General features: G+C 35.9%; 1 protein-coding gene across 3 annotated transcripts in view; it reads left to right on the top strand.

The window, feature by feature from the left end:
• Positions 1 to 7,061: 7,061 nt before the first annotated feature.
• Tmem38b (transmembrane protein 38B) overlaps positions 7,062 to 26,358 on the top strand; it is a 53,997-nt gene continuing 34,700 nt past the window's right edge. Inside the window, exons 1-2 of one of the 3 annotated variants that reach the window (XM_021261180.2) lie at positions 7,062 to 7,274; positions 23,078 to 23,234. In XM_021261180.2, the coding sequence (XP_021116839.1) occupies positions 7,163 to 7,274; positions 23,078 to 23,234 (269 nt within the window). In that variant the 5' untranslated portion in view covers positions 7,062 to 7,162. Of the gene's footprint in view, positions 7,275 to 18,271; positions 18,479 to 23,077; positions 23,235 to 26,358 lie in introns of those variants that run through there. The other 2 variants (XM_004848175.3, XM_087184203.1) reach the window with 2 other exon arrangements.

The raw sequence follows: 26,358 nt of genomic DNA, 5'->3' as shown, positions 1-26,358 counted from the left end.
CTTGAGTTTTTACTTACGAGGAATGAAAACAAACATTCACAATAGATTTGTACATACAAGTTGACTATCCCTTATCTGAAATTCTTGGGACTAGAGTGTTTCAGATTTTCATTTGAAATCCACTTGATCTGCAAAGAGGATAGCTATTCCCACTTTTTTTTTGTTTTTTTGGGTTCCTGTCACATGGAGTATTGTTTTCCACCCTTTAACTTTCAGTCTATGAATTTATTTTTGAATTAAATGTGTTTCTTGTATGCAGTGTATTGTTGGATCTTGCTTCTTGACCCATTCTGCCAGTCTATTTATTTTGACTGGTGAATTGAGACCATTAACATTGATAGTTATAACTTATACATATTGACTTATTATTGTCATGACTTTTTCTTTTTGTTGGATTCCCCGCCCTTTGTGTTTAATTTCTTTTTGCGCCCAATGGATTCATTCTGCTGGGCTTCCTGGGGTTGTGATCCTCATTGTCTTTTCCTAGGATATTGTCTAAAATTTTTTGGAGTGCTGGTTTGGTATTCTTGAAGTTCCTAAGGTGCTCTTTGTCATGAAAATATCTTATTTCTCCATCAATTTTGCAAGATAGTTTTTCAGGGTACATCAATCTGGGTTGGAGGTTGTTTTTTCTTAGGGCTTGAAATACATCACTCTAAGCTCTTCTTGCCTTGAGGTTTTGTGTTGAGAAGTCAGCTGTGATTCTGATGGGCTTTCCTCTGTATGTGATTTGTTTCTTTTCTCTAACTGCTTGTAGAATTTTGTTCTTCTGATGGGTTTCTGGAATCTTAACAATTATATGCCTATGTGTAGATTTTTTTGATCAAGGCTATTTCGAGTCCTATATGCCTCACTTATCTGTATGTCAAGTTCTTTCCCCTGCTTGGGAAGTTTTCTGCCATTACTTCTTTGAACAGTTTTTTTTTTAATTTCATCTGCACTCTCTCCTGTTTCTTCATTGACCCCAATCAGTCTTATGTTATTCTTCTTTGCATCATCTAGCAGCTGCTGAATTGATTTCTCATGGTCTCTTACAATTTTAAAGAAATTTTTTTCCTGACCACTAATAACAATCTTATATACTATATCTGAAATTCTGTCCTCACATTGGCTCATTCTGCTGTGTAGACTTTCAGTGGAATTTTTTATCTCCTGGAAATCTGTTTGTATCTGTTTTATGGATTCCATTTGTTTCTTATGTTGGAATTCCATCATGTTCCTCAGCTCCTCTATTTTTTTTAATCTGTGTCCTCTCTAGATTTATTAATCATGTCTTGCACTATGGGCACACTGTCTGCTGTTATCTGAGAAATTATTTCTGATTTCATGTTTTCCAAATCCTCTTTTGTTGCCAGTTCAGGGAGTCCAGGTGGTTGAATATCAGAGTGTTCCATCTCCTTTCCATTTGGGGTTGTTTTAGGTGATCTGGGAGTCTGGTTTTGAAAATTATTTACATGTCTTCTCATTTCAAGGGGGGAGAGTGTTGCTGTTAGCACCTGTGTGGCTCACTTCCTTTGTGCTGGCGGGGGGTGGTATGGTGGCCCAGAAGCCTCCTCCTGTGCGCTGGGAGTGGCTCACCTCCTCTCACCAAATTTTCTAATTGGTTTACTTTTCTATTTTCTCACTATTATCATTTTGTCCTGATTACTAGAGCTTTATGGTAAATCTTGAGGTTGGATAGTGTCAATCTTACCACTTGTTCTTCACTTTTTTTTTTCAGAAGCATGTCAACAGACCTTCCCTTTAGTTTTGTTTGCCATATTTCAACACATGGTAACTCCAGTGAGAGTCTGGATACACCATATTTAATGCTTTAACCTAATATGCAGAGCTCCATATTCACGTAGGGTTAGTCCTCTGATAGTATCTGCCATACTGTGCATAACAAAGACTTGAAGGCCTATGGCATCATTGGGGAGCCCACAATGTACCCTGTGAATGAGTTAGACTGGGTGCCTGCCATTAAAAAAAAGACAGAAATAGTTGTTGCAGTTAGATTTGGAATGTTCCCTGAAAGCCTCATGTATTCAGAGGTGGGGTTTTAGGAAAGTGATTAGATTATGGAGGGCTACAGCTGACTTGAAGTGGGGCCTGGCTGGAGGTGGGTCACAGGGCATGTGACCTGGAAGGGTATATTCTCATCCCTGACTCCTCCCTTCTCTCTTTGATTCCCGACCACCAGGATGTAAGGAGCTTTCCTCCAGGCCAGGGTCTTCCACCATGCCCTTTCACCCTTGGACTGAAAATCTAAGTCAGAATAAACCTTTTCTCCTTTGAGTTGTGGGTGTTGGGTATTATGTCTTGATGACAAGGAAAGTGACTAATAAATAAAATATTTCCCACAATAAAACCATAAGGCCCAAATCAAAAAGTATAACCAATGCTTTCCAAGTGTACCTTAACTAGAATTCTCCCACCCCAACCCACTCACTGGCCTGACAGTAGAGGATGGAAGGGGTGGAAGATGAGGAAATGTTGAAAGATGCCACTATACTCCTTTCTCCCACTGAAAGTCCCTGGAACAGGTAGACCAGATCTGAGGTGAGAAGTCCTGAATCAGATGGAAGAATAACATTTTAACTGTGAAGCAGGACTTAAAGGAAAACAAGTCCTTACTGGTCTTGGGCAGCCCTCCTTATCTCCACCCTCTCCCCTGTAGCTGTAACTCTTTATTCTGGTACAGATAAAATTAACAGCTATGTCCTGTAAGCAAAGTTTATGACACTCTGTTCTCATGTGATTCATAAGACACTGTCTTCTTTCAAGGCAAAGTTACAAACCTGTCTGCCCTGTCCTGTACTGGTAAACTCACTAGCTATGTCCCTAGAAAAACTACTTCCTTCAACAAAATGTATAAAAGCTGAAGCTTCTCTTCAATGCTCAGCCATTTTGAACACAAAGTCCCCTGACCTGGTGTATACACCTTAAATGAATCCTCCTGACTCCCACTTAGTCTTTCTTGTATCTCAGAATTCTACAACAACTGTGCTAAACTGTTTTCTTTTCTTTTTTAAAAAACATAATAAGTGATGAGAAAGTAATGGAATCTGTTGAGACAACGTTAAAGGACAGGATGGTGTTACTTTGTGATTACTAATAAGTCTTCCCTGGTGGGAAGACTTTTCACTGCCACAGAGATGTTGGGTCTTCTAAAGGAAAACTTTAGAAATACAGTATTTAGGTTGTGTTGAACAGGAGAAAATCCAGTACTTGTACTTAGGGGAAACTGATTGAATCACAACAGTAAATTCTAGTCTGTTATGGGATGTCTTTGTGACTTCTCTCTAGCCATAGCTTCCTACTTTAAAATAGACAAGATAAAGAAAAATTATTATAATAGATACCTCTTGAGATGGCTGCCTGGTTCCCTTCTTTGTCAGGAAATAGACTCCAATACATAGGGATATGTAAGATCTGAATCATGTGGCCCAGCCTCCCATAACCAAGACAGGACACATTTCCCATGCTAGGGTAGGTGGTCTACCCTGGCAGTATTGAATAGGGGAACCCAGAGGCTGAGGGATGTTGGCATTATTACCAGTCACTGAGAGAAGCCTATACTCACCTGTTGCTGATCTTAGAAATGCCCTGCTTCTAGCTCTTTTTGGGGCTTGACTGTTCAACTCTTCTTCACTTTCATAAGATTCCCTGGCAGCTTTTCAGTAAATTTCTTATTTGGTTAAGTTACTTGTACTCCAAGGTACTTTTTGTTTTTAAAGCATCCACTCAACTTTTAAAATTCTAATATTCTGTGACTTTATGGCACCTGTTACACTTGACAGATTGTAACCACAAGTGTTAACAACAGACAACTGACAACTATGGCAGTGGTGAAAGACTGCAGTTTTGGCAGTCCTGGCATTGATGAAAAGTAGAGCCATTCCCTTTGATAACATCAGGTTTTTTTTTTTTGGTACCGGGGATCGAACTTGGGTCATTGCGCTTGTGCAGCAGGCAGCAAAACCACTGAGCTAAATCCCCGGCCCCATCATCAGATTATAATTAGGTAAATTAGTACTTGTTGTGTATAGAGACTAGTTTTAGTTCAACAGTTGATATTAGAGGTATAAATGATATTTATAGAAAGAGATATTAATTTCCAGTATAACAAACACACAAGCAAAGTCATATTTTCTGACAGACAATGTCAATGGAACTATTATTAAATATAAAGAGTTTAGTATGTATTTGGGTTAGTTTATCACTAGACCTCATGACCCAGTATCTCACTGTACTGATTGAATTGAATGATCTGGATATTTTGAGGACAATTGTTGCTCTGTAGTTAATTCTCCTTGATAATCCTGAACATTAAAAAAAGTTTAATTCAAAGTACACATATTTTGTCTTACATCATTATAATATAATCTGATACAGTGCAGTTATCAAGTGTCTATCAAAAAGACTTTATAGAAATGCCTCACCGAATATTAAAGTTTAGAAGTGCAATTTAACTTTTATTATGAAACTTTGTAATTATGGATTCTTCAGGATCCTTTAAAAAGTTATTCTTAGGATTTCCCAGAGTGAAAGGCATGCCACTCAGTGGATAGAAAGCAGTATTGCAGGTAATAAATGGCTATGATTGCATTTATAATGGTGAATTTCAGGACATTGCCACTTGGGCTAGGGAGATGGATGAGCAAGCTGAAACTAAGAAGGGTTACAAGAGTATTTTGATCTGGTGATTAATGTTAGTGGCAGAACTGTAAAGTTTGTGTTAATAGAGACATACTGCTGAGGGAAGCATTTGTTCATTATTAACCTGAGGTGATTGTGTGTTCCCCACCTTATCCTGAGGACATTTGTCAATATCTACAGACATTTTTGGTTGTCAGCTGGTGTGTGTGCGGAAATATACTGTGTGTGTGTATTACGGGCATGTAGTGCCAGGGGTGCTGGTATCCAACCTATAATACACAAGACCATCTTCCAGTGAGAACTGTTCAGCCCAAAATGTCAACAGTGATGCTGCTGAGCAATCTGATTTATAAAAATTAATTCTATATGTTTTTGAATTCACATTTGCTTCCAATAGGTTTAGTCAAAATCTTTTTCAGATGTTCAAATTTGTTTCTTAATAAATGAAGTACACTTTGTAATTTGGATTCATTTTATGAGCAATAAATATGTAATTTTGTTAACCACTTTTAGAAGTCAGGAAAAGTTTGGATTTTCACACATAATTTTCTTGAATTTTGCCCTTTCTTGTTACCAATTCAAAGTTTTCCCTCACTTCACCCCCCATTTTCTTCTACTATACCCCATTTCATTAGACTAAAATATAACCTATACACTGACCAGGGGCAAATACAATGAGTTCATTTAAAATTTGAATAGAACTTATTTTTTGTGAGATTACTATTTAATCTCCCTTAGATAAAAAAAAGTCTTCAATTTGGGTCTAGGCACATGTGACCAAGCTTATTTCTGCAGTTTTGAAATGAAACACATTTCAGATTACTTGTAGAGTCTGGCATGATAAATTCTTCTCTGTTGGAATTAATCTCTTTAAGGTAAGTAAAATGCTTGATGTACCTTCTCTTTTGTTTTTTGGTACAGGGATCGAACTCGGGTCCTTGCACTTGTGCAGCAGGCAGCAAAACCACTGAGCTAAATCCTTGGCCCTTGACATATCTTCTTAAAAATATTACTGGTATTTTTCCGTGTTGGCTTACTGATGTTAATAATGAATTTAATTATGTCCCACAATGTTACATGCATAGACATAATGTCTTAGAAATTTTGTAAGGATTACTTTACATTATTTTGTGGGCCAGGGATTTAGCTCAGTGGTTCAGGTTACTACCTCAAAAGCGCAAGGCCTGGAGTTTGATCCCCGGTACCAAAACAAACAAACAAACAAAAAACAAGCAAAAAAAACCCCCGACAAAAAACAGTACTTAACGTTAAGTATTTTGTAAGTCTAGGGATAAAACACATATGGTGTGAAATTTAAGACTAATAAAATATAGTGGACTTTTAGAAAGTAACAGCCAAGTTCTGCCCCTAAATTCCTAACTCTGAAATTGCTAGGATAAGGAAACCTATAAAAAGTATAGAAAGAACTGACTTAAACATCAAAGTATAGATAACTGCAGGTGCTTACCAGAGAGTGTGCTAGAGATCTAAAACCACTTCTCTATAAGAAATGTTTGCTTAGAAAATCACGTGACACTTATTTTAACAAGTTTATTGTTTCTTGGTAAGTACAGAAATATAGAACTTTACTAAAATTTTCCTACCTTTTAAGCACTTAGTGTTTAGGGCAGTGCCTCTAACATCTAGCAAAATGCTTGATATAGAGCAAGCAAAATCAAAACCAAACCAAAAATAACAAATAGTTACATATTCAGTGAAGAAAATCTCCCTTTGCAGTGCACGCTCCCATGTAGTTGTTAAATACCTAGCATCTCCTCCTGTGTGTATTTCCCATTTTCCTGGTATTGGCAGATCTGTCAAAGCTGCCAAACTCAACTTACTGTTTTCTAACCCTAACCTACTCATTTTCTAGTTCTCTTTGTAACCTCAATCCTTTTATTAATTCCTCCTTCCCTTCTTTGACAAACACTCTTTGTTGCCTTTTCAGGTGGAGCTGACAACCACCCTCTTCTGCTTCTAGTACCTTTTCCCAAATTTCTCACGCTTTGTACAGCTATGCGCGTTCTTAAAAAAATAAAACAAACAAAACAAAACTCGGGAAAACGCAAGTTTCCTGAGGGTAAGATATTATTGTTTTTTTTTTTGTATTTTCAATAAGTCACAACGTGACTTACACCGTGGTTGCTCGATAAAAGGTGAATGATCACATTAATGTACAGAAAGAAATCTGAGCGGTCTACCTCTGCTCGTCTGTTGGTCCCCTGGGTCCCCGCCCAGCGCCCGGATCCGAGGTGACGAAGGACCCTTGTTAGGAGACCCAAGGCCAGGCCCCGCGGGCCGCCGGGAACGCGCTCGCCCCGCCCCCTCCAACTGCCCTCGACCTCGCGGGTCCCCGGAGAGGGCGGCCACGCCCCTCGGCGCCCGGGTCCCGGCTCCAGGGCGCACGCGCAGGGCTGGAGCCTTGCGACAAAGCGCGCTGCCGCGGCCGTCCCCTCCCCCTCCCCCGCCGCGCCGGAGGGGAGCCTGTGGCCGGGGCGGGCTGCCGCGGTCGGTAGTCGCCATGGACTCTTCGTGGGATGACCTGACGCTGACCTTCTCCCACACGTCCATGTTCCCCTTTTTTGACATCGCCCACTACCTAGTGTCCGTGATGGCAATGAAACACCAGCCGGGTGAGTGCGGGTAGCCGCCCTCTTCCTCTCCCTCTCAGTGAGGGCTGCCCTCCCTCAGTCCCCGGCCCCCGGCCCGGACGGTTCCGGTGGCCGAGGGGAGGGGCGCCAAGACCCAGCTCGGCGGACCCGTGGAGTACAGATGGGGAAACTGAGGCCGCTGAAGGAGGGGGCCCCGGGACTCGTCCCAGCCGACGCGACCTGGTCCTGGACGCGGCGTGTGGGCGAGCGGGCGTGGTCCTGTCAGTCGCTGCCTGGTCCCCGGTACCGGTGCTGGAGAACCGCGAGCCTCTGCTGCCCACGCCCGCCCGCCGCTCCCGCGGTCTGCTGGGCGCCGCCGGTCGCCCTGGACCGCACGCTCCTGACTTGGTCCCTTGGAGTGACAGGTATTACTGTCCAGTTGTGAAAGTTGTGCAAGCACTTGAACTGTGGAGCTTTGTAGCCTCCTGTGGGTTCTGCAGCCTTTTCCCTAACGCTGTGTCCTAATGCCACGGATAGCAAGTGAGACAGAATGATTGCTTGAGAAGTGAGTGGAGTCTCGCTTTCACAGTCGCGAGTGACATTGCACAAGTTAGTCATTTGGCATAGTTTCGTCACCTGTGGAATGGGCATAGGGGCTTAACACGGGGCTTTTTTGTTTTATTTTGTTTTTTGAGGCGGGGTTTCCCTTTGTAGTTCAGGCTGGGCCTGAACTCACTATGTAGCCCAGGCTGGCCTCGAACTCCCAGAGATCCTCCTGCGTCAGCCTCCCCAGGGCTGGGATTACAGGCCTGCGCCACCATGCCTGATTTAACACAGGCTTTTGTGTTCTTCTGTTAACCATGTGATCAAGGGATGTTTATTTTTTCTCTTCTTATATTTAGGTTATGCCTGCTCCTATGTTGCTTTATTTTATTGCAGTTATTCTACCTTCTTTTTGTATTTTATGAATCTCTTTAAGGTCAGACATTTCTCTCCTTTTCATGTATTCATGCTGCCCGTGATCTGCCTTGTCCTTCAGATGGTTGATGAGTGAAGGTTTAAACATGGTACTGTAACTTTCTTATGGACTACTCGTTTCCTAAATCCTTGGGTCTCAAAAGTATATTTTTACTTACGTTGGAGTCTGTAGCTCATTGTAAATCATTCTTTGGTAGAGATTTTGACCCGGAGTAGAGGAATATTACTATATTTAAGTGGAGCAGATAATTACATAGGATACTGCTTCCTTAATTTAAAAAGAAGTACATTTTGTTTCTAGTCCATATTCAAAATTTGACATTTTCTTGTATTGGCTAAATCAAAAGTTCTCAAAGTGTGGCCCAGGAACTCATGGGGTTCCCTGACACTTCTGGTTAAAATTATTTTCATAATAGTATTCAGGTTTTTTTTTTTTTCACAGAGCTTGACAGTGAATTATTCATCTTTTCACTCTCATTTTCTCGTAAGTGTACAGTTAAATTTTGCAGAGGCTATAATGACTTGTGATAGGGTAAGAGCAATACAGAATACAACAGTTTTTCTCTTCTCACAAAATGTTTTTGCTTTGAAAAAGTTATTTTTCATGAAGAATAAATTATGTTAACATTTAGTGCATTTATTATTTTTAAAAATAACTGAAAACTATTTTAAAGTTCAGTTACATTTTCTACTATGCTAAGTGTTAATACTTGCAAGCCTCATAAACAAAAGCTCTTTGGGTTCCTCCAATTTAAGTCAGGTTTTTATAAAAGGTATATTTGTATACAATATATTCACTATTTTTAATATAAAGTTCTGTGATTTTGGACAGTTATTACCACAATCATATAGAACAGTTTCCTCACCTACTCCAAATTCCCTTCTGTCGCTTTATAGTCAGTCCTTCTGTAGCTCCAGTAACAATTCATCTGCCCTTTAATTTTTAGGGGTGTAGACAGGCTTTAAGACCCCAAAATTTAAGACTCGTTTGGATAACTGTATGCTAATACAGTATTGTACATAGAGTGTAAAATGTTTTTTATAGTACCAGTACTGTAAGGAGGCAAAAGTGATAGATCTTAATTGTATATATTTAAGCTTTTGTGGGAATTGTGTTAGCTTATCCCCTTTGACAGTGTCGATTATTTTCAAGTCCTCATATCTTGTCATTTTTATGATCAGAAAAGTTTTCATTTGCATTTGTCCTGGTTATTAATGAGTGTGTGCTTCTTAGGTTTTTTGACCATTTGTATTTCATTCTATAACTTGCTTATTATCTTTTGCCCATTTTTCTATTGGGGTGTAGGTTGTTTTATTGATTCTCATGGATATTCTACTTATGTGTAGTAAAGGTGTCTTTTAACTTTGTATATAGTCTTTTATGGCAGTAGTTTTAAATACTTCATAGTCAAATCAATTTATTTTTTTTGATAGACAAATCTTAATTTTTCTCCTTTTTCAGTCATGAGATTTATGTCTTGTGTTAAGAATGGCTTTCCTATGCCCAGAATTATAAAAATATTCATCTTTGTTCTTTTTGGAAAAAATCTATAGTTCCAAAAAAGGTTTCTATCTTTACCCTCTCAAGCATTTTACTCTGAGTCTCAGTTTTGAAATATTCTCTACCACTACAATGTCTCCCTACTTTCTTAGCATTTATAGCTTACCATTTGTATTTGTAGACTGTGCCTAGTTCTTAAAAAAAATACTAGTGGAGGCCAAGAGGGTAAAGAGTATTAACTCCACCAGAAGTTTGGAGAAAAATTGCTATTTTGCAGTTGGATATTTGTTTGCTTTAGCAAAGATTACATCAAGAGCTAAGTTGGATTTTTTGTTTTGTTTCATCGTTTTGGTTAGTATATCTTTATTTTTCTCATAATTCCAATTCTTCCTGAATCATGGCATCTGATTATATACAATTTTTAGTTGGGGACCATAGTATAAGGTTTTTTTCCCCTTTTTGTCTTCTGAGCATTTTATTAGGAATTTGGAGTCTGTTACTTTGGGAACTTTCAGTGAGAAACCATTTTAACAGAAAGTTTACGTCATCAATGTATCTTAAATTTTAAATTTATCCTCTTTTTGTTTAAATCTTTATTAAAATAAGACATTTAGATATTTACATCCAGTTGGTCTTTTCCATAAGACTTCTGAAAATTTAATCTATAATTATTTATTTATAATTATTTAATCTATAATTATTTCTCCTACGAGAGAAGTCTTATTGCTTTAAATTCTGCCACAACTGTTTTGCTAACCTCTCAAGACGTATATAGTTCAATTAAGCAAATATTTATTGAAATGCTACTATCCTATATCAAGCACTGTATTAGATGTTGATATAAAAATGAAAAATAATAGTATAACCCTAAAGAAATCCAACTTCATTTTCTTCTTCCTTTAATAGTGTCTCATAAAAGACTCACTATCCTTCTTACAGGTAATAATATAAAATACAAGCAGAATTTTTCAATATGATAATGCTAGTCCTTACACATTGCTGTAAGATAGGAGTTACTGAACCCATTTAAGAATTGAGAAATAGTTTTAAGAGACTAAAATAACCTTCCTAACTCACATAATTTATTAAATTATAGAGGTAGTCTTGACTCCAGATCTGGCAAATTCCCGTTTCTCACCCTTTGGTGTTCTGTTCTCCCTTTGCAGGTCTATTTAATGTTCCTGATTGCTCAATATTTACATTTCTCAATAAGGAATCATTTGACACGATCATTTTCTCTCATGATTTCTGCCATTTCCATATCACAAACCAATTTCTCCTTTGTTTTAGGAATTAAATGCAGGAACAGTTTGTTGTTCCTTCTTTTAATTTGTGTGAGATGAAAGAGTTAATAATCTAAGATTTATCAGCTTGAGTATTGTATAAATTGCTTATCTTTTGCCCATTTTTCTATTGGGCTGTTGTTTTATTTTATCTGGGCAAGTAGGAGCAGTGATGGTAGCACAACTTTGCAGTCTTTCTGAATCCTCATGTGAAAACAGAAAAGCGTAAAAGTCAGTCCAGTGAATTTTCAAAATGATCACACTTAATCAATATCCCGATAAAAATACAACATTCATCATCTTCCAAAAGCCACTTTTGTTAAATGATTTTAAAAACCAGAATAGGTTCTATCCAATGTGATATTAGAAATGACAATCTATAATTAATATTTCTGTGAGTTTAGAGAATTTTGCTTTTTAACAGTTGGGAGATGGTGGTTCAGGGGATTGAGCCTGGGCTAGGGCCTTTACACTAAGCTATATCCCTAGCCATTTTTAATTTTTAAAAATTTTTAAATTTTGAAAATTTTTTTTTAATTTAGATTTTTTAAAATTTTGAGACAGGATCTCAGTAATTTGTTGAGTAGTCCAGGCTGGGATGGAACTTGTGATCTTCCTGCTTTACCTTCCCAGAGCTGGGATTACAGGTGTGCACCACCAGGCCTGACATTTAATTTTTTTTTGTTTCCATAACAGATTTAACTCAGGACCTTGTAGTTGCCAGACAGGCACAGCACCTCTGAGCTACATCCCCAGCCCTTAATTTTTATTTTTTTATTTTGATACTGGGGATCGAACTCGGGACCTTGCACTTGTGAGGCAGGTGCCGGAACCACTAAGCTAAATCCCCCGCCCCCAATTTTTTTTTTAAGTGAAAGGAAAGTTAGAAGTTTTGAATAACCTGACAAAATATTGGTCAGGGAATGTTGTAGAAAGATCTTAAAGTCAAGAGGACCAGAGTCTAGTTCAAACTCTACTACTAATGGACTGTGTAGTTTGGGATAAGAATTTTATACTCAGTATTTTATTTGTGTAATGAGTCTCCTCAGGGATCTCAGTTTTGACTCTAAAGAGCTTTTCCTCTAAGCTTCTAAATTTTAATAATTTTAGCTTATCATTTTTTCCCCCAGAGTAGAAACTGCTTTCTGCATCTGATAACCTTTGTGATGATAGTACTTGCTTTTTTGTCTTCTAAGCACGTAATTAACAGTTTTATATTTATTTAGTTCTTCATATTAAACTCTCTTTTTTTTTGGTACCAGGGATCGAACTCATGACCTTGTGCTTGCGAGGCAGATGTGGTGCTATTGAGCTAAATCACTGGCCCTAAATTCTCTTTTTAAATAGAACTGTTTTATTTTCTAAGTCCTGACTGGACACAATTGATAGCAGAAACCCAGGAGTGAAATTTAACTTCCCATTTTTTGGATTGCATATATCTTAGTAAGATACCTAAGCAGTAACTATTTTCTGATCATCAGGTCGAATTGTTACAGTATCATTAGTGTTGTAGGCCAGTGTGGTGTGGGCTCTCAATATGATCAAAATCTCTGTGGACTATGTTGTAGAATAGGAGAGTTGACATATACCTGAAACAAGACTGTTATAGTTAACAAAATACAAGGTGCTTCTAGTTTTTTTTTTTTTTGCAAGTTAATATGGAGAAAAAAGCTTGCCTGGTTATAAAGGCTATATTTATTTGATCTTCTAAAAATATAAATTTTGAATACTAACTGCGATTGAAGTTATTATCTGTCTATATTTATGATAATCCACTCATTCACCAAAATACATCTGCTTGATGTACAGACCTCAAGCAAACAAGTTATCATCACCTTTCAATCTTCCAGGTCTTTGGTTGTGGCACCAGTTTCTGTTTTTTTGTTTTCTTTTTCCCATGTTGGTTTCTCCTTGATCTTTCCTATCGTAATGATTCTTACTCTGGATCAGAGAATCAATATGGGGATTGTGCCAGTTACCAAGTACAGTATATCTGTTCTAGTTGTACATTAAGAAACTGGGGAAATAATCACAGGGTGGGTCCATTTAACTTTGTGCTCCACTGTGATTCATACTTGATCCTAAACACCTTGACTTGTGTTACATATTCTGTACATTTTTGTTGCCTACATGACTTTTTAAAATAATTTGATGAAAAACCATGTTTGAGGCATGAGAGATACATTAGGTTATTTTTCCTCCTTCTGTTTTTAAGGATATAAATTTGTAAAGTGGAAAGATTAAAGCACAAGTATACCAATAGGCAGATTAAAAATACTTAACACCTGGAGTTCAGGCAAATCTAGACCATTCGCATGCTTCTTTTGGAATTCACATCAACCACTAGCAAGCTGAATGTTAACTGTTTTGAAAATAACTGTAGTGCAATTAGTTTTTAAAAATAGATACTGTAGAACTAAAATGGACCGAGTACAATGAAATTAAAAAGTCATGTTTGTCATATATTAAAAATGTCTTTCCAAGCTTTGTTATAACTAAATTAATAAGACTATTTTAAAGATAGCCTAATGACTCATTTTGGCTAAAGTGATGAATTTCATGGATGGGATTTTAAGAGAGATCATGGAAGTAGATTGTGACTCTGTGTATCTTTTATTTCATAATGAAAATAAATAGCATTTTATTGGAACACAGCCTTGTTCATTAATTTACATATTTCCCATGGCTGCTTTCATCCTATATTGGCAGATTTGAATGTCTGAGCAGAGACTGCCAAAGTCTAAAATATTTACTATCAAAAGTTTGCCAGCTTCTAGCTTAGTTAGTTAAAGTAAAAACCCAGATTCTCACTGTGATGCACATAGGAATTACTTATAACTATGAGTTACCTACCTTGCTTGACACATCTAACCCCTTCTGTACTGTTCCAGTCATTTGCACCTCCTTGCTGCTCTTTTAGCATCAGGAGCCTCTGGGACAGAGGACTTTTGCATTTGCTGCACCCCCTGCCTGTCATGCTCTTCCCACAACTTTCTACACAGCTTACTCCTTCACTTGAAGTATTTTGATAATAAAATTTATATGGCTATTTGTATTATAAACCCTTTGCTTGGGATTAGATTCAAGTTGTAATGTGATGACTTTTGCTAAGAATTTAGGGGAAATAATTTTATTGATAGCATATTTCAAATATTCTAACTCATTAGGACAGAGAATTTTTTCTCTTTGAAATGTCAGTATGTTAAGAATAATTTGAGTTATAGACATTTTTCTTGATGACATGATTTTAAAAATTAGACAAATAGAACTGATGTGAGGGAGACATCCCCTTCTACTCTTTTCCTAGTAAAATCTTAAGTTTCGTTGATTTGAGACTGTTGGATTTATGAGTACTCTCACTGCCATGATGTATCATTCTCATCCCAGTTTTTGAATAAACACTCAGAAGAATTATATTTTGGGCTGAGAGGATTCAGTCAGAAGGGTTTTATTTTGTGTACCTCTTTTCTCTGTTGTCAGTGATCAATCCATTCAACAGATAAATCAGCAGAGTGTCTGCCATGTGCTAGGTATAAAAATGTGTTTTATGTATGTTCTCTCATTTTAAATCCTCATAAGATATGCATTATTTCCATTTTATAAAAGGTGAAGTTTATTCCAAGAGAGATTAAGAAACCCTACCCAGAGGTTATGAAACTAATAAGCAGTCACAGCTCCCCTTTTGATTTGTGACAGTTCTAGATAGGTGAAATTAATGGTAGTGAAATTTTATGCTTAAACTCTTTGAAATATTTCACATGTACCTTTCCTTCAGATGCTAAATATTTATAGAGTACCTGCTCTGTTCTAAAAATCTGTTAATGTCTCAAAAATTAACAATTTTGTCATGGAGAAATGGAGATATGAACAAAATGTAGAATGTGGTAGGTCTTAAGAGGAAGGAGTAAGTGAAACTTGAAGGAAAAGGAAAATTACGTTGATAGAATTAATCACAAATGAATATTACATGTGTGAATACCTCGTGTGAAAGCATCTAGAAAATTTACTTTGTATTGTTTTAATGGTCAAAGGAAAACTGAGTATATTTGGATTTGGCTTAACAAGTGAGTGATGAGTGCCACTAATGGCAAATCTTCAGTACATGGCAACAGGCACTAAGGAATGCAGAAGATAGAGATGACAGTCAATATTCTCCAGTTGTGTGTTTATCAGAAACGATCAGTTACCTTTAGAGCTGTCATTTAAAGCATGCATTCCAGGGCTAACCACGGAATGCCAGAGAGAGGGTGGGAAAGGGGAGGGGAGAACAGAGGAATACAGAAGAGAAGAGAAGCAGGGGAAAGAAAGAGGAGAGACCGAAAGTGGAGGAGAAAGATTGTGTGTATAAATAGTGTAGACATATCTACTTAAACAGTAACCCTATAGAAGAGAAATGTGATTGAATAGAGGTAGAGAGAAAAAGGGATAGTTTTGCTCTTTCCACCCTGTTCTATGGTAGTATGCCCTGCTTTACTAAGTGCCAGGTCCCATTCTAAGTACTCTAGATCTACTCACTTGTAGTTGATGCTGTGAGGTGGATGACATTTTCCTTTTCTCTCTTTTAGAGGAGCTGTGGGGTGTGTGTGTGTGTGTGTGTGTGTGTGTGTGTGTGTGTGTGTGTGTGTGTGTGACAATCTCTGTTTTAAAGATGTGGGAAGCAGTGGGCACAATGACTCATGCCTGTAATACGAGTAGCTCAGGAGGCTGAGCTACTAGCAAGAGGATTTCAAGTTGGAGCCTAGCCTGGACAATTTGGTGAGACCTTCCAAATAATTAAATAAATAGAACTGGGTGTGGTGTTATATGTGTGTAATCCCAGTACTCAGTAGGCTGAGGGAGGAGGATTACCTCAAGTTTGAAGCCAACTTGTACTACATAGTGAGACTCTGTCTCACCCCCCCGCCCTAAAGATAGATAAATAAATAGGAATGGAGATGTAATGTAGTGCAAAGGCCCTGGGTTCAATCCCCAGTCCCACCACTACCATAAAGAAAGAAAAAAGTAAGAAAGAAATTTAAAAAAAAGAAAAAGAAAAAGATATGGAAAACAGACAACTTGTATTAACATAAAGAGTAAGTGCTAGAGCCAGGGTTTGTTCCTGGGCAGTTAAGCTCTATAGTCCACATTCTTAAACATTCTGTATTGCCTTTCAATCTGAGGTTGGATCAATGTGCCATTGTTCATTTTTCAGCTAGTGCTCACTGACCAAAAGGAAAAACTTGGGAGATCATACTCATTATTTTGCTGACTGACCAACACAGTAATCACCACTGTATGGGGAAATATTGAACAATGTCTACACACATTTAATAGTTAATTTTATCTATCTATATTGTAAATATGTATTAGAGATAGTATCACTGAGTCTTACATAAGAGGTGGTCTCTAAAGACCGCATGACCACGTATCATCAAAATATCTCTTGAAAATTCTTACAGTTAAGGAATGTTGTTACACTGATATTTGACATCCTGTCTTGTAGTTAAAATTTTCATAACTAATTTTTCTTCCAGATTGGAACAAGTCACCATCTCTTGAGTAATCACCAGATACATATCATTAAACCTTGACATCATTGCATTGGACAGGATGTGTATACCATAGAAAATTTGTTTTATTTTGTGGAATGGTGGGTTGCACTATTTAAATTTTTCTTTCCTTTTTTTTCCCTGAGCACATATAAATGAATTCTTATGTTAAAAAGATGTGTTAATTTTACTTTTCTGAATGTACATGTGAATTTGTGCTTTTTTTTTTTCTTCACATAGTTGGGCCATTGTGTATGAAGAAAGAACAATTAACAGTTTGGTTGTGTATTCATGTAGACTTTATGCATTACCATGTGTGATCTTCTTTTATCCATGTTAATTTGTGTAAAGCTGCTAATGTTCTTTGAAAAGGTGTGTTACATTCTTCAGTTTGGACATGTCATAATTTGTTAAAAATTTGTTTATACAGTTAATAAATGGATATTTACATTTGTATAATTCAAAAAATAAATTTGTACAATTCAAACATTATTATGTAATTAAATAAATTTAAAGCTCCCTTGACCATTTTCTTAACAGTAGGCATTTTCTGAGATTTAATAGTAGTAAACAGTTTATTGTTATTACAGATCCTTTCTTTGCATTTCTTATATGTCCTGAAGACATGTACAATGTTTGGGTTTCCTTCCATAAATGATTCCATGTTATAATATTGTTCAATATAATTGTATTTGTTTTTGCTCAACAGTAAATCTTGAAGATCTTCCCATGTTACATTGATCTGAAAGTAGTTTAATTGTTCCTTTGATGATAGTTATTTAGATTTTTAAATTTTTCATACCATTGTAAAGAACACTGCTTTAATATTGTATGAACTTCTTTGGCTACATGAGTCAATTTTAAATTTAAAATTTTCTTACTTGGGGCCAGGGATTTAGCTCAGTGGTTCATCGCCTGCCTCGAAAGTGCAAGGTCCCAGAGTTCGATCCTTGGTACCAAAAAAAAAAAAATTTTGATACTGCCTAAAATAGCTTTACTTGTTTACTGTAGAATGAGTTTGTTTATAGTCTCTTAAAAACACATGAATTTCTTCACAGCTTTCTCAATTTATTAATAGTAAGCAGTTGCTTTTTCCCCAACTGGATATGTATAAAATATATTTATTTATTTTTATTACTAGTGTTGAGGACTTTGTTTTCTTTGGTATATTTATTAACCATTTATAGTTATTTTGTGACTTGCTCATTTTCCTTTTTGTTATCTTTTTGTGTTGATTTGTTGGCATTTGCTTTATGTAGGTTGAAAACATTTTATCCAGTCTTTTGTTACATGAAAGTCTTAATTTTTGATGTACTGTATCGTATTTATAAACCTATTCCTTCATGGCTTTATTCAGATGAAGTACATTTTTTCTGTATCTAGATTGCTATTAAAAAAATCAGGAAACTTGAATTTTTAATCAAGTGATCTTTTTCTTTTTGTGTAAAGGAGTGACCATAATACTTTGCTAGTATAATGAATGATACAATGAATTTCTAAATATTGAACCTTCTTTTAGTTATTTGGATAGAATCAATTTAGCTATGATTTATTATCTTTTGCAAAACTGATTTCAGTTATTCCCATTGTGTTTTTATGTTATACTAATAAATCAGAATTCACTGTGTCTCCTTCCTTTCCTCCCTCCCTCCATTCCCTCCTCCCTTCCTATCCTCCTTCCTGTTTTATTCTTTGTTTCTCTCTTTTGTTTACAGTTTCTGAGGCTGGGGTTATGTTCTTTCAGTATGATTTTTCTCCTTTACTATCTTAGTCACTTTATTGTTTCTGGAACAAAATACCTGACACTCACGACTTAAAGGAAAGGTTTATTTTGGCTCATGGTTTTTTGAGGATTCAGTCTACAGTCACCTGGCTCCTAGGCAGGAAGGACATGGTGGAAGGCTCTGGCTAAGGAAAGCTACTCACATCGTGGTGGTTAAGAAGTAAAGAGAGAAGGTAGGAACTGGTGAGGGAGATATACCCTTCCAGATCATATACCCAGTGATTTACCTCTTCTGAACAGGCTCCATCCTAACAGCACATTGAGCTACAAACCTGTCAGTCGATTAATCCACTTACAAATGTAATACGCCCATGATCTAGTTGCCTTCCACACACATTAGGATCCTGGGGGATATTTTAGATCTAACCCTTAAAATTTGCTATACTCTGTAATGCTTATAAACATAAGAATGAGCAATCAAGAAATAATAAAAAATTTTTATTAATTTATCTAAGTCTCGTACCTTTGTTAAGCTAGGTCTTTGTCCTGGAGTTTTTTTTTCTATAGTTATGTGCATGTTCAGGTTTTTAGCTTTTATTAAGAAAACTTACCAACTTAATACTTTCTTAGAATATTGTCCATTTCAACACATCTTTATATTTATTAGATTAAAATATGTGTTGTTTTCCTGTAGTTTTTTAAAAAAACTTTATTAAATGGAATTATTCCATTTCTTTCCTTCTAATGTTATATATTATGTTTATTCTTTGTTCGGATTTGCAGAGTAATCGTCTATTGGTCTGTTCTCAGAGCAGCTTTGGCTTGGATTTATTGATTGCTCATTGCTACTGCCTACTTTAGTTTCTACTTTTATAAATTGCTTTTCTCTGGCCACCCTTATTTTTATTTGTACTTTTCCCCCCATTGATTTCAAATTTACAGAAAAGTTCTAGAATAATTGGTTAAGGAACTCCTATATATACCTTAATCAGATTCACCACCTGCTGGTTTTGCCCTATTATTCTGTCTGAATTTTTAAATTTATGTGTATTATTTCTTACAGCCACTTTGAATGTGAGTTGGGGCATTTTAGCCAGTTACTTGTAATTACTTAAGTGCATATATGCTAAGAACCACAATAGAGTTATCAAAATCAGAAACTTTAATTGTGACGTAATACTATTACCTAAGCCACAGTCCGTAGATTTTGTCAGTTGTCGAATAATTATTATTATTCATTATCATTATTTCCTTCTTACACCAGGATATTATAACATACATTACATTCAGCTGTCTTGTGTGTGTGTGTGTGTGTGTGTGTGTGTGTGTGCGCGTGTGTGTTTGTGTGTTTGTGTGGTGGGGAGACATGCTGGGAACTTTGGACTTTTTGTTTGGTTAGTCACATTCGTGATTTTTATTATGTTGTAACCCTGTATGAGTTTGGCTCACAAAATAAATTTTTTGAGACCAAATATTTAATGCCCTATCATTTACTATGACCTCCAGGATGTTAGGTCAGCCATCTACAACTGAGCTACATCTCTGGCCCCTGGTTGTTGTCTTTTTAATATTATTTAGTCTGAAACATTTCATTAGCTTCTTTTTTTTTTTCCTGGTACTGAGGATTGAACCCAAGGTCATTGCAATGACCCATGTAATTCAGTCCTTTTTATTTTTAGACAGAATTTTGCTAAGTTGCTTACTCTGGCTTGAACTTGCGATCCTCCTGCATCAGTCAGCCTCCCAGAGTACTGTGGTTACAGTAATGTGCCACCACACCTAGACTTTTGTGTGTTTCTTGACCTTGACATTTTATATTTTTCCCCCTCCAGAACAGCACTCAATTTAGGTTTGTTTGATTAGACTAGTTCAGGTTTATATTTTCATAGAAATATCACAGAAGTGATGATGTGTTTTTAATGCATTATATCTGGAATATTCTGATGTTGTTCACAGTGATACCTACAAGGTTTATCCACTTTAAATTATTATTTCCTTCTGTTACTAATAATTTGTTGGGAATCATTCTGAAGTGGTGTAAATAAATACCTCTTCCTACTCAACATTTCACCTTTAGGTTTGTTACTCATTTCTAGACTGTCATGTTGAAGGCTAAATTTATTTACGTCAGCATCTTATATATTTTCTAAAATGTTTAATTAAGGTTATGAACTTTTCTGAATATATTACTTTTACATATTGTCTGGGAGTACTTACAGTAACACCTGCAATGAAAGGCAGTAAATGGAAAGATTGTTTATAAATCATCTAGTACTAGGAAACCATCAAGAAAATCCTGAACAGAGTATTTTTTTAAAATTTTATTGGTACAATTTAGGTATACATAATGATCACATTCATCATAGAGAATTTGTACCTGTACATGATATATCCTGATTCTTATTTTTTCCCATTCCCTTACCCTCCCTTCAACCCCTCTTCCCTTCCATATTTACAAAAGCTTTGTTTCCATTTTTTCCTTCTTTTCTCATTTTTTCCCTTTCCGTTCCTTCCTTTCTCCAGCCTCCTCCCTAGATCCCTTTCCCATTTGAACATTTTCTTCCTATTTCACATTATCTATTATACATTTTGGTCCTCATTTACACTTTTAGTTTCTCACACCAGAGAAACAATGTGGTATTTACACGTTGAGTATTTCACTTGAGTATGGTCTCAAGGTCAATCTATTTAGCTATAAATGTCTTCAGTTTATCTTTCTTTATGGCTGAGTAGTACTCCATTGTATAAAAAAATCATATCTTCTTTATTCATTCATTGCTGAACAGAGTATTTTTTTTTCCATTTAGTTTATTGGTACATTGTAGGTATTCAATACAGTTACATTCATCATTGGGATCTTGTACCTTTACATGATGTATCTTGGTTCTTATTTTTTCCCCTTCCCCTCCCCTCCCTTAACCCCTTCCACCCGTCCCTATTTACAAAGACTTCATTTCCATGTTTTTCCTTTTCTCATATTTTTTCATTTCCCTTCTTTCCTTTCTCCTTTCCCTTCCACTTCCCCTATTCCATTAGACAGTTTCACATTTACACATGTGTGTCCTGTTTATTTCACTTAAGAGTATGGCCTCGAGGGCCAGGGATTTAGCTCAGTGGTTTCCCCGCCTGCTGTGCAAGTGCAAGGACCCAAGTTTGATCCCTGGTACCAAAAAAAAAAAAAGAGTATGGCCTCAATATGCATTCATTTAGCTATAAATAACTCTAGTTTCTTGTTCTTTATGGCTGAGTAGTACTCCATTTTACTAAAAAAAACCACATCTTCTGGAGTACTGCATTTTATTTAAAAAAAAAAACATCTTCTGGAGTACTGCATTTTATTTTTTTAAAAAAGACATCTTCTGAAGTACTCCATTTTATTTAAAAAACCCCACATCTTCTGGAGTACTACTCAGCCATAAAGAATGAGAAACTGGAGTCATTTATAGCTAAGTGGATGCATATCGAGGCCATACTCTTAAGTGAAATAAATAGGACACACATGTGTAAATACCGAATAGTTTCTCTGGTGTGAGAAACTGTAAGTGTAAATAAAGGTTAAAATGATTAAAATTAATAATTGATAATTTGAAATAGGAAGAAAGGTCCAAAGGGGTAGGGGTGGTGGGAGGGGAAGGGGAAAGGAGAGAAGGGAAAGGAAAAATTATGAGAAAAGAAAAAAAATGGAAATGAAGTCTATGTAAACAGGGAAGGGTGGAAGGGGTGAAGGGCGCACAGGTAATGGGGAAAAAATAAGAACCAAGATACATCATGTACAAGGACAAGCACCCAAAGATAAATGTAAATGTATTGTATACCTAAAATGAACCAATAAAAGAACTTAAGAATAAAAAAACTTCCCCAAAATCACATCTTCTTTATCCAGTCTCCAGTTGATGGGCAATTGGGCTGTTTCCAAGTTTTAGCTACTACAAACTGTGCCGCTATAAACATGGGTGCACATATATCACTGTGGTATGATTCTTTTAATTCTTTTGGGAAGATACCCAGTAGAGGAATAGCTGGGTCAAATGGGACTTCCAATCCTAGTTCTTTGAGGTATCTCCATACTGATTTCCACAGTGGTTACAACAGTCTGCACTCCCACCAACAGTGAAGAAGGGTTCCTTTCTCCCCACATCCCAACCAGCATTTGTTACTGGTTGATTTCATGATAGCAGCCATTCTTTCTGGAGTGAGGTGGAATCTCAGCATTGTTTTCATTTGCATCTCTCGAATGACTAATGATGTTGAACATTTTTTCATATGTTTATTTGCTGCTTTTACTTCTTTGAGAAATGTCTGTTCATTTCAGATGCCCATTTTTCAATTGGGTCTTTATATTTAGGGGGTCTGATATTTTTGAGTTTTTTAATATATTCTAGATAGTAGACCTTTGTCTGAGGAACAGCTGGTAAATATTTTTTCCCACATTGTGGGTTGTCTCTTAGCTTTGAACAGAGTATTTTAAAGATGCCAAACATCAACCATTAAAAAATGTTTCTAGTCTATTTAAATAACAAAAGACATACTTTTTATTGATCATGATTGGCACTCACGTGAATCAGTTGTTTAAAACTATGAATTTATGAAGTTTATTTATTTACTTATTTACTTTTGTGGTGTACTAGGGATTGAGCCCAAGGCCTTCAGACTGAGCTGTCATTAGCCACCTTTTTTTTTTCTTTGAGACTGGTTCTTGCTCAGTTGCCCAGGCTAGGTTCAGACTTGTAATCCTCCTCCAAAAAATTTGTTTCTTCAATGCAATGGGTACTTAAGGCTTGCATAATAAATATATAATCATCCCAGACTATATTTTTACTTTATCATTTCAGGAGCAGCAGCAATAGCACGAAAAAATCCTGTTTCCAGCTGGCTCACTGCTATGCTCCATTGCTTTGGTGGGGGAATTTTATCCTGTATACTGCTTGCAGAGCCTCCATTGAAGTTTCTTACAAACCATACTAATGTTTTACTGGCATCTTCAATCTGGTAAGCTACCAGTATGGTGAACTATGAGATATTTTAACAAAATGTTTAGTAAATTGTTAGTAAAATAGAATTTTTTTCTTAAATATTTTATGTTTAAGTGTAAAATAAATGCCTTTCATGCCTTTCTCATCTTCTCCTAGAGGCAATTATTGTTTCCATTGTCTTATGTATCTTTAGTGAGAGCATTTCAAACATAAAGGGCATTCAAATATTTGATCCTGAAAAATTTATTTTGTGAGCCCAGCTCATACAGAGTTACGGTGTAATAAAAATCACGAATGTACCCGAGTTCGATCCCTGGTACCAAAAAACAAACAAACAAACAAACAAATCACAAATGTGACTAACCAAACAAAAAGTTCAAGTAATTTTGGCTCATGCATAATTGTTCTTGTCATACTCTTTGTTGGATTATTTAGAGTCTTATGAGAGTTTTGAACATTATTTTTTTTAGTTTTGAAATGAAGAGAAAATGTTACAAGCAATTACTTTGGATTCATGCAAATCCAAGCTCAGATATCCTTAAGATTGATGCATTGAGCTGAAAAAAATGTATAATACAAATCAGTGTGCTTGGTTCTATTGAAAGCAAAACAAAAAAAAGTGCTTCTATAACAATATTTTTAAAAGCACTTTGAAAAAGTTTTTATGGATGTAGATGCTGAAACTATATAAAAGGTAGGATATCCAGAATCTGATACTTTTCATTACTTCCACCTCTATTCTTGTATTAGCTACCATTTCTTGCTTGGATAATTTCATTAGCTTCCTAAGTGGTCTAACTGCTCTTTTCATTATTCCCTTGAGTCTTTTCTTCACATAGCAAATGAAGCAATTATTTTAAAATAAGTTAGAACATGTCACTCTATGCCCGATAGTTTATCTTATTATGAACAAAGTCCTCTTACAATGGCCTATAAAACCCTACAAAATCTTTCCCGAACTGTTTTTGGTGTAATGAGTTAGCATTCTGTTCCTTCTTACATCATTCTAACCACATGAACTTTGCTGTTTCTTGACACATAATGTATTATTTAACCTCAGTGCCTTCTTTTTTTTCTTCCTATGATATTCTTTCACCAGAGAGCTCATATATATATTTTTTTTTATCAGAGAGGCCTTCCCCTGACTGTCACATGATTTTTCTCTATTTTTCTTCTTAGAATTACTACCTGACATACTTTCTGTTGATTTTTTTTTTTTTTTAATGTTGGTCTGTCTCACTCAACTAGAATAACAGCTTATCAGAGCAGAGACTTTGTTTTGTTATCTGTGTCCAAGTACTGTTACAAATTCAGTGAATGGAACACAAAAGAAATGGATTGCTATATACTGATATAGGGGATTTCTGAATTTGAGTAGCAAGGAACTACAGATCATAATTAGTTGATCACTTAAATGAAATAAAATTGTACATCTATAAGTGTGTGCTTTCTTGGCTTAAGCTAAAAGGTATGTTAAATGGAAAATTTTAAATGCATTTTAATACAATGAATTAATAAGAAAGTATTTAATTATTAACTTCAGATCTTTTATTATTCCCATTTTACATAAGAGGACAAAAATAAGAGTTCGTTAATGGGAGGGTCTGAATTTCAACTCAGGCATTTAGATTATGAACTCAAGATAAATTTTCTCTCAACTATTTGGCTTTATTAAAATTTCAACTAAGTCTGGCATGGTGGTGCATGTCTGTAATCCCAGCACTTGGGAGGCTGAAGCAGGAGGGTTGCCATGAGTTCAAGGCCAGCCTGGGTTCCATAATGAATTCAAGACAAGCTTGGACCACATAGCAAGACCCTGTCTCACCTCTCCACCAAATTTCAACTAATACTGAGTGGGTATAAAATATTTTAAAAATATATGTAAAATATAAAGAATTCTGATGTAATAAAAACTTATGTTATTTAGATCAAGAAAAAAATTACCACTTAAAAATCTTTTTATTATAAAATGAACATTTAGAAAATCATAAGAGCCAAATATGTGGCCTAATGAATTATAGAGTACCTTCTTGTAACCATTACCCAAATCACCACAGAAGTCCTGTTTCCTTCCAATTTTAACCCCCTTCCCACCTTAAATAACCATTATAATAGCACACTGTTACTTTGGTTTTTGTGGAAATCACTTTGCATATTTTTATAATTTTGCCCTCAGTACTTATCCATAGATGTTAATAGTTTAGTCATTTCCAGGTTCAGATGGGCTATGAGGCTCTTTTTCTTTTAATAATATGAACACCCATTTACTCTTATTGCCTATAACTATTAATTAATTGGGAATTGTGAAATGATGATTATCTAATTTTTTATTTCCTTTTTATCAGTTAGAATATTATCATAAATAGCTATTTTTGACTATTTGGCAAACCATATAAAAAAGGAAGAATAAATGTTTAATTTCCTTTACTTACCAGTTTTCATACTAATGAACTGGTCCTTTGTCATCGTACAAAGATGAGCAGTTTTTAAAAGACAGTGCTATAATTAAGAGCTCATAGATTTAAGCATATTTTATGGGTTTCAGTACAGAACATTTCATTATTGAAGCTCAAATTATCTCATCTTTGGCCAGTAAGGATCCTCTTAAAATTGGCTCCTGAGATTTTGGATTCGCTTCCTTGTCTGGTGTTGCAAGATTCATCTTATACTTTTCTTCTGGAATCACTCATTTCTCTAAGAAACACTGGTTTCTTATAGTAAGAAATGGTATTTCAAAACCACAACTTTAGCATTAGACGTACACATTTTACTGAGTTCATCATTGTTCCTTGGCTATTTCAGTGAACAGAGGTAGGAAAAGTAAAGATAAAATAACTCATGAGTTCATATTTCTAATTCAAATTCAGGACTATAGAGCTTTTATTTAACTTATCTCTATTATGTATGTATCTCCTTCTATACTAAAAATTTTGGTTTTTCAAGGGATGGGTTATAATAGAATTAGAATTATTTTATTCTGTATCATGTACAGTGTAGTCTTAAGAGTACTAAGAAAAATTCTTAGAGCCTGTTAAGTACTAAAACTGTCACTGAGGAAAGGAAGAAGTTAAACTCATTATTTGCTGATGATATGATACTTTACATAGAAGACCCAAAAAACTCTGCCAAAAGACTTCTAG

The sequence above is a fragment of the Heterocephalus glaber genome, unplaced genomic scaffold (assembly GCF_053883595.1).
Source record: "Heterocephalus glaber isolate CG9 unplaced genomic scaffold, H.glaber_assembly_v1.0 deba00001481, whole genome shotgun sequence".
NCBI lineage: Eukaryota > Metazoa > Chordata > Mammalia > Rodentia > Bathyergidae > Heterocephalus > Heterocephalus glaber.
Note: the sequence above shows the minus strand (reverse complement) of the source record. Positions and strands in the feature narration are given on the sequence as shown.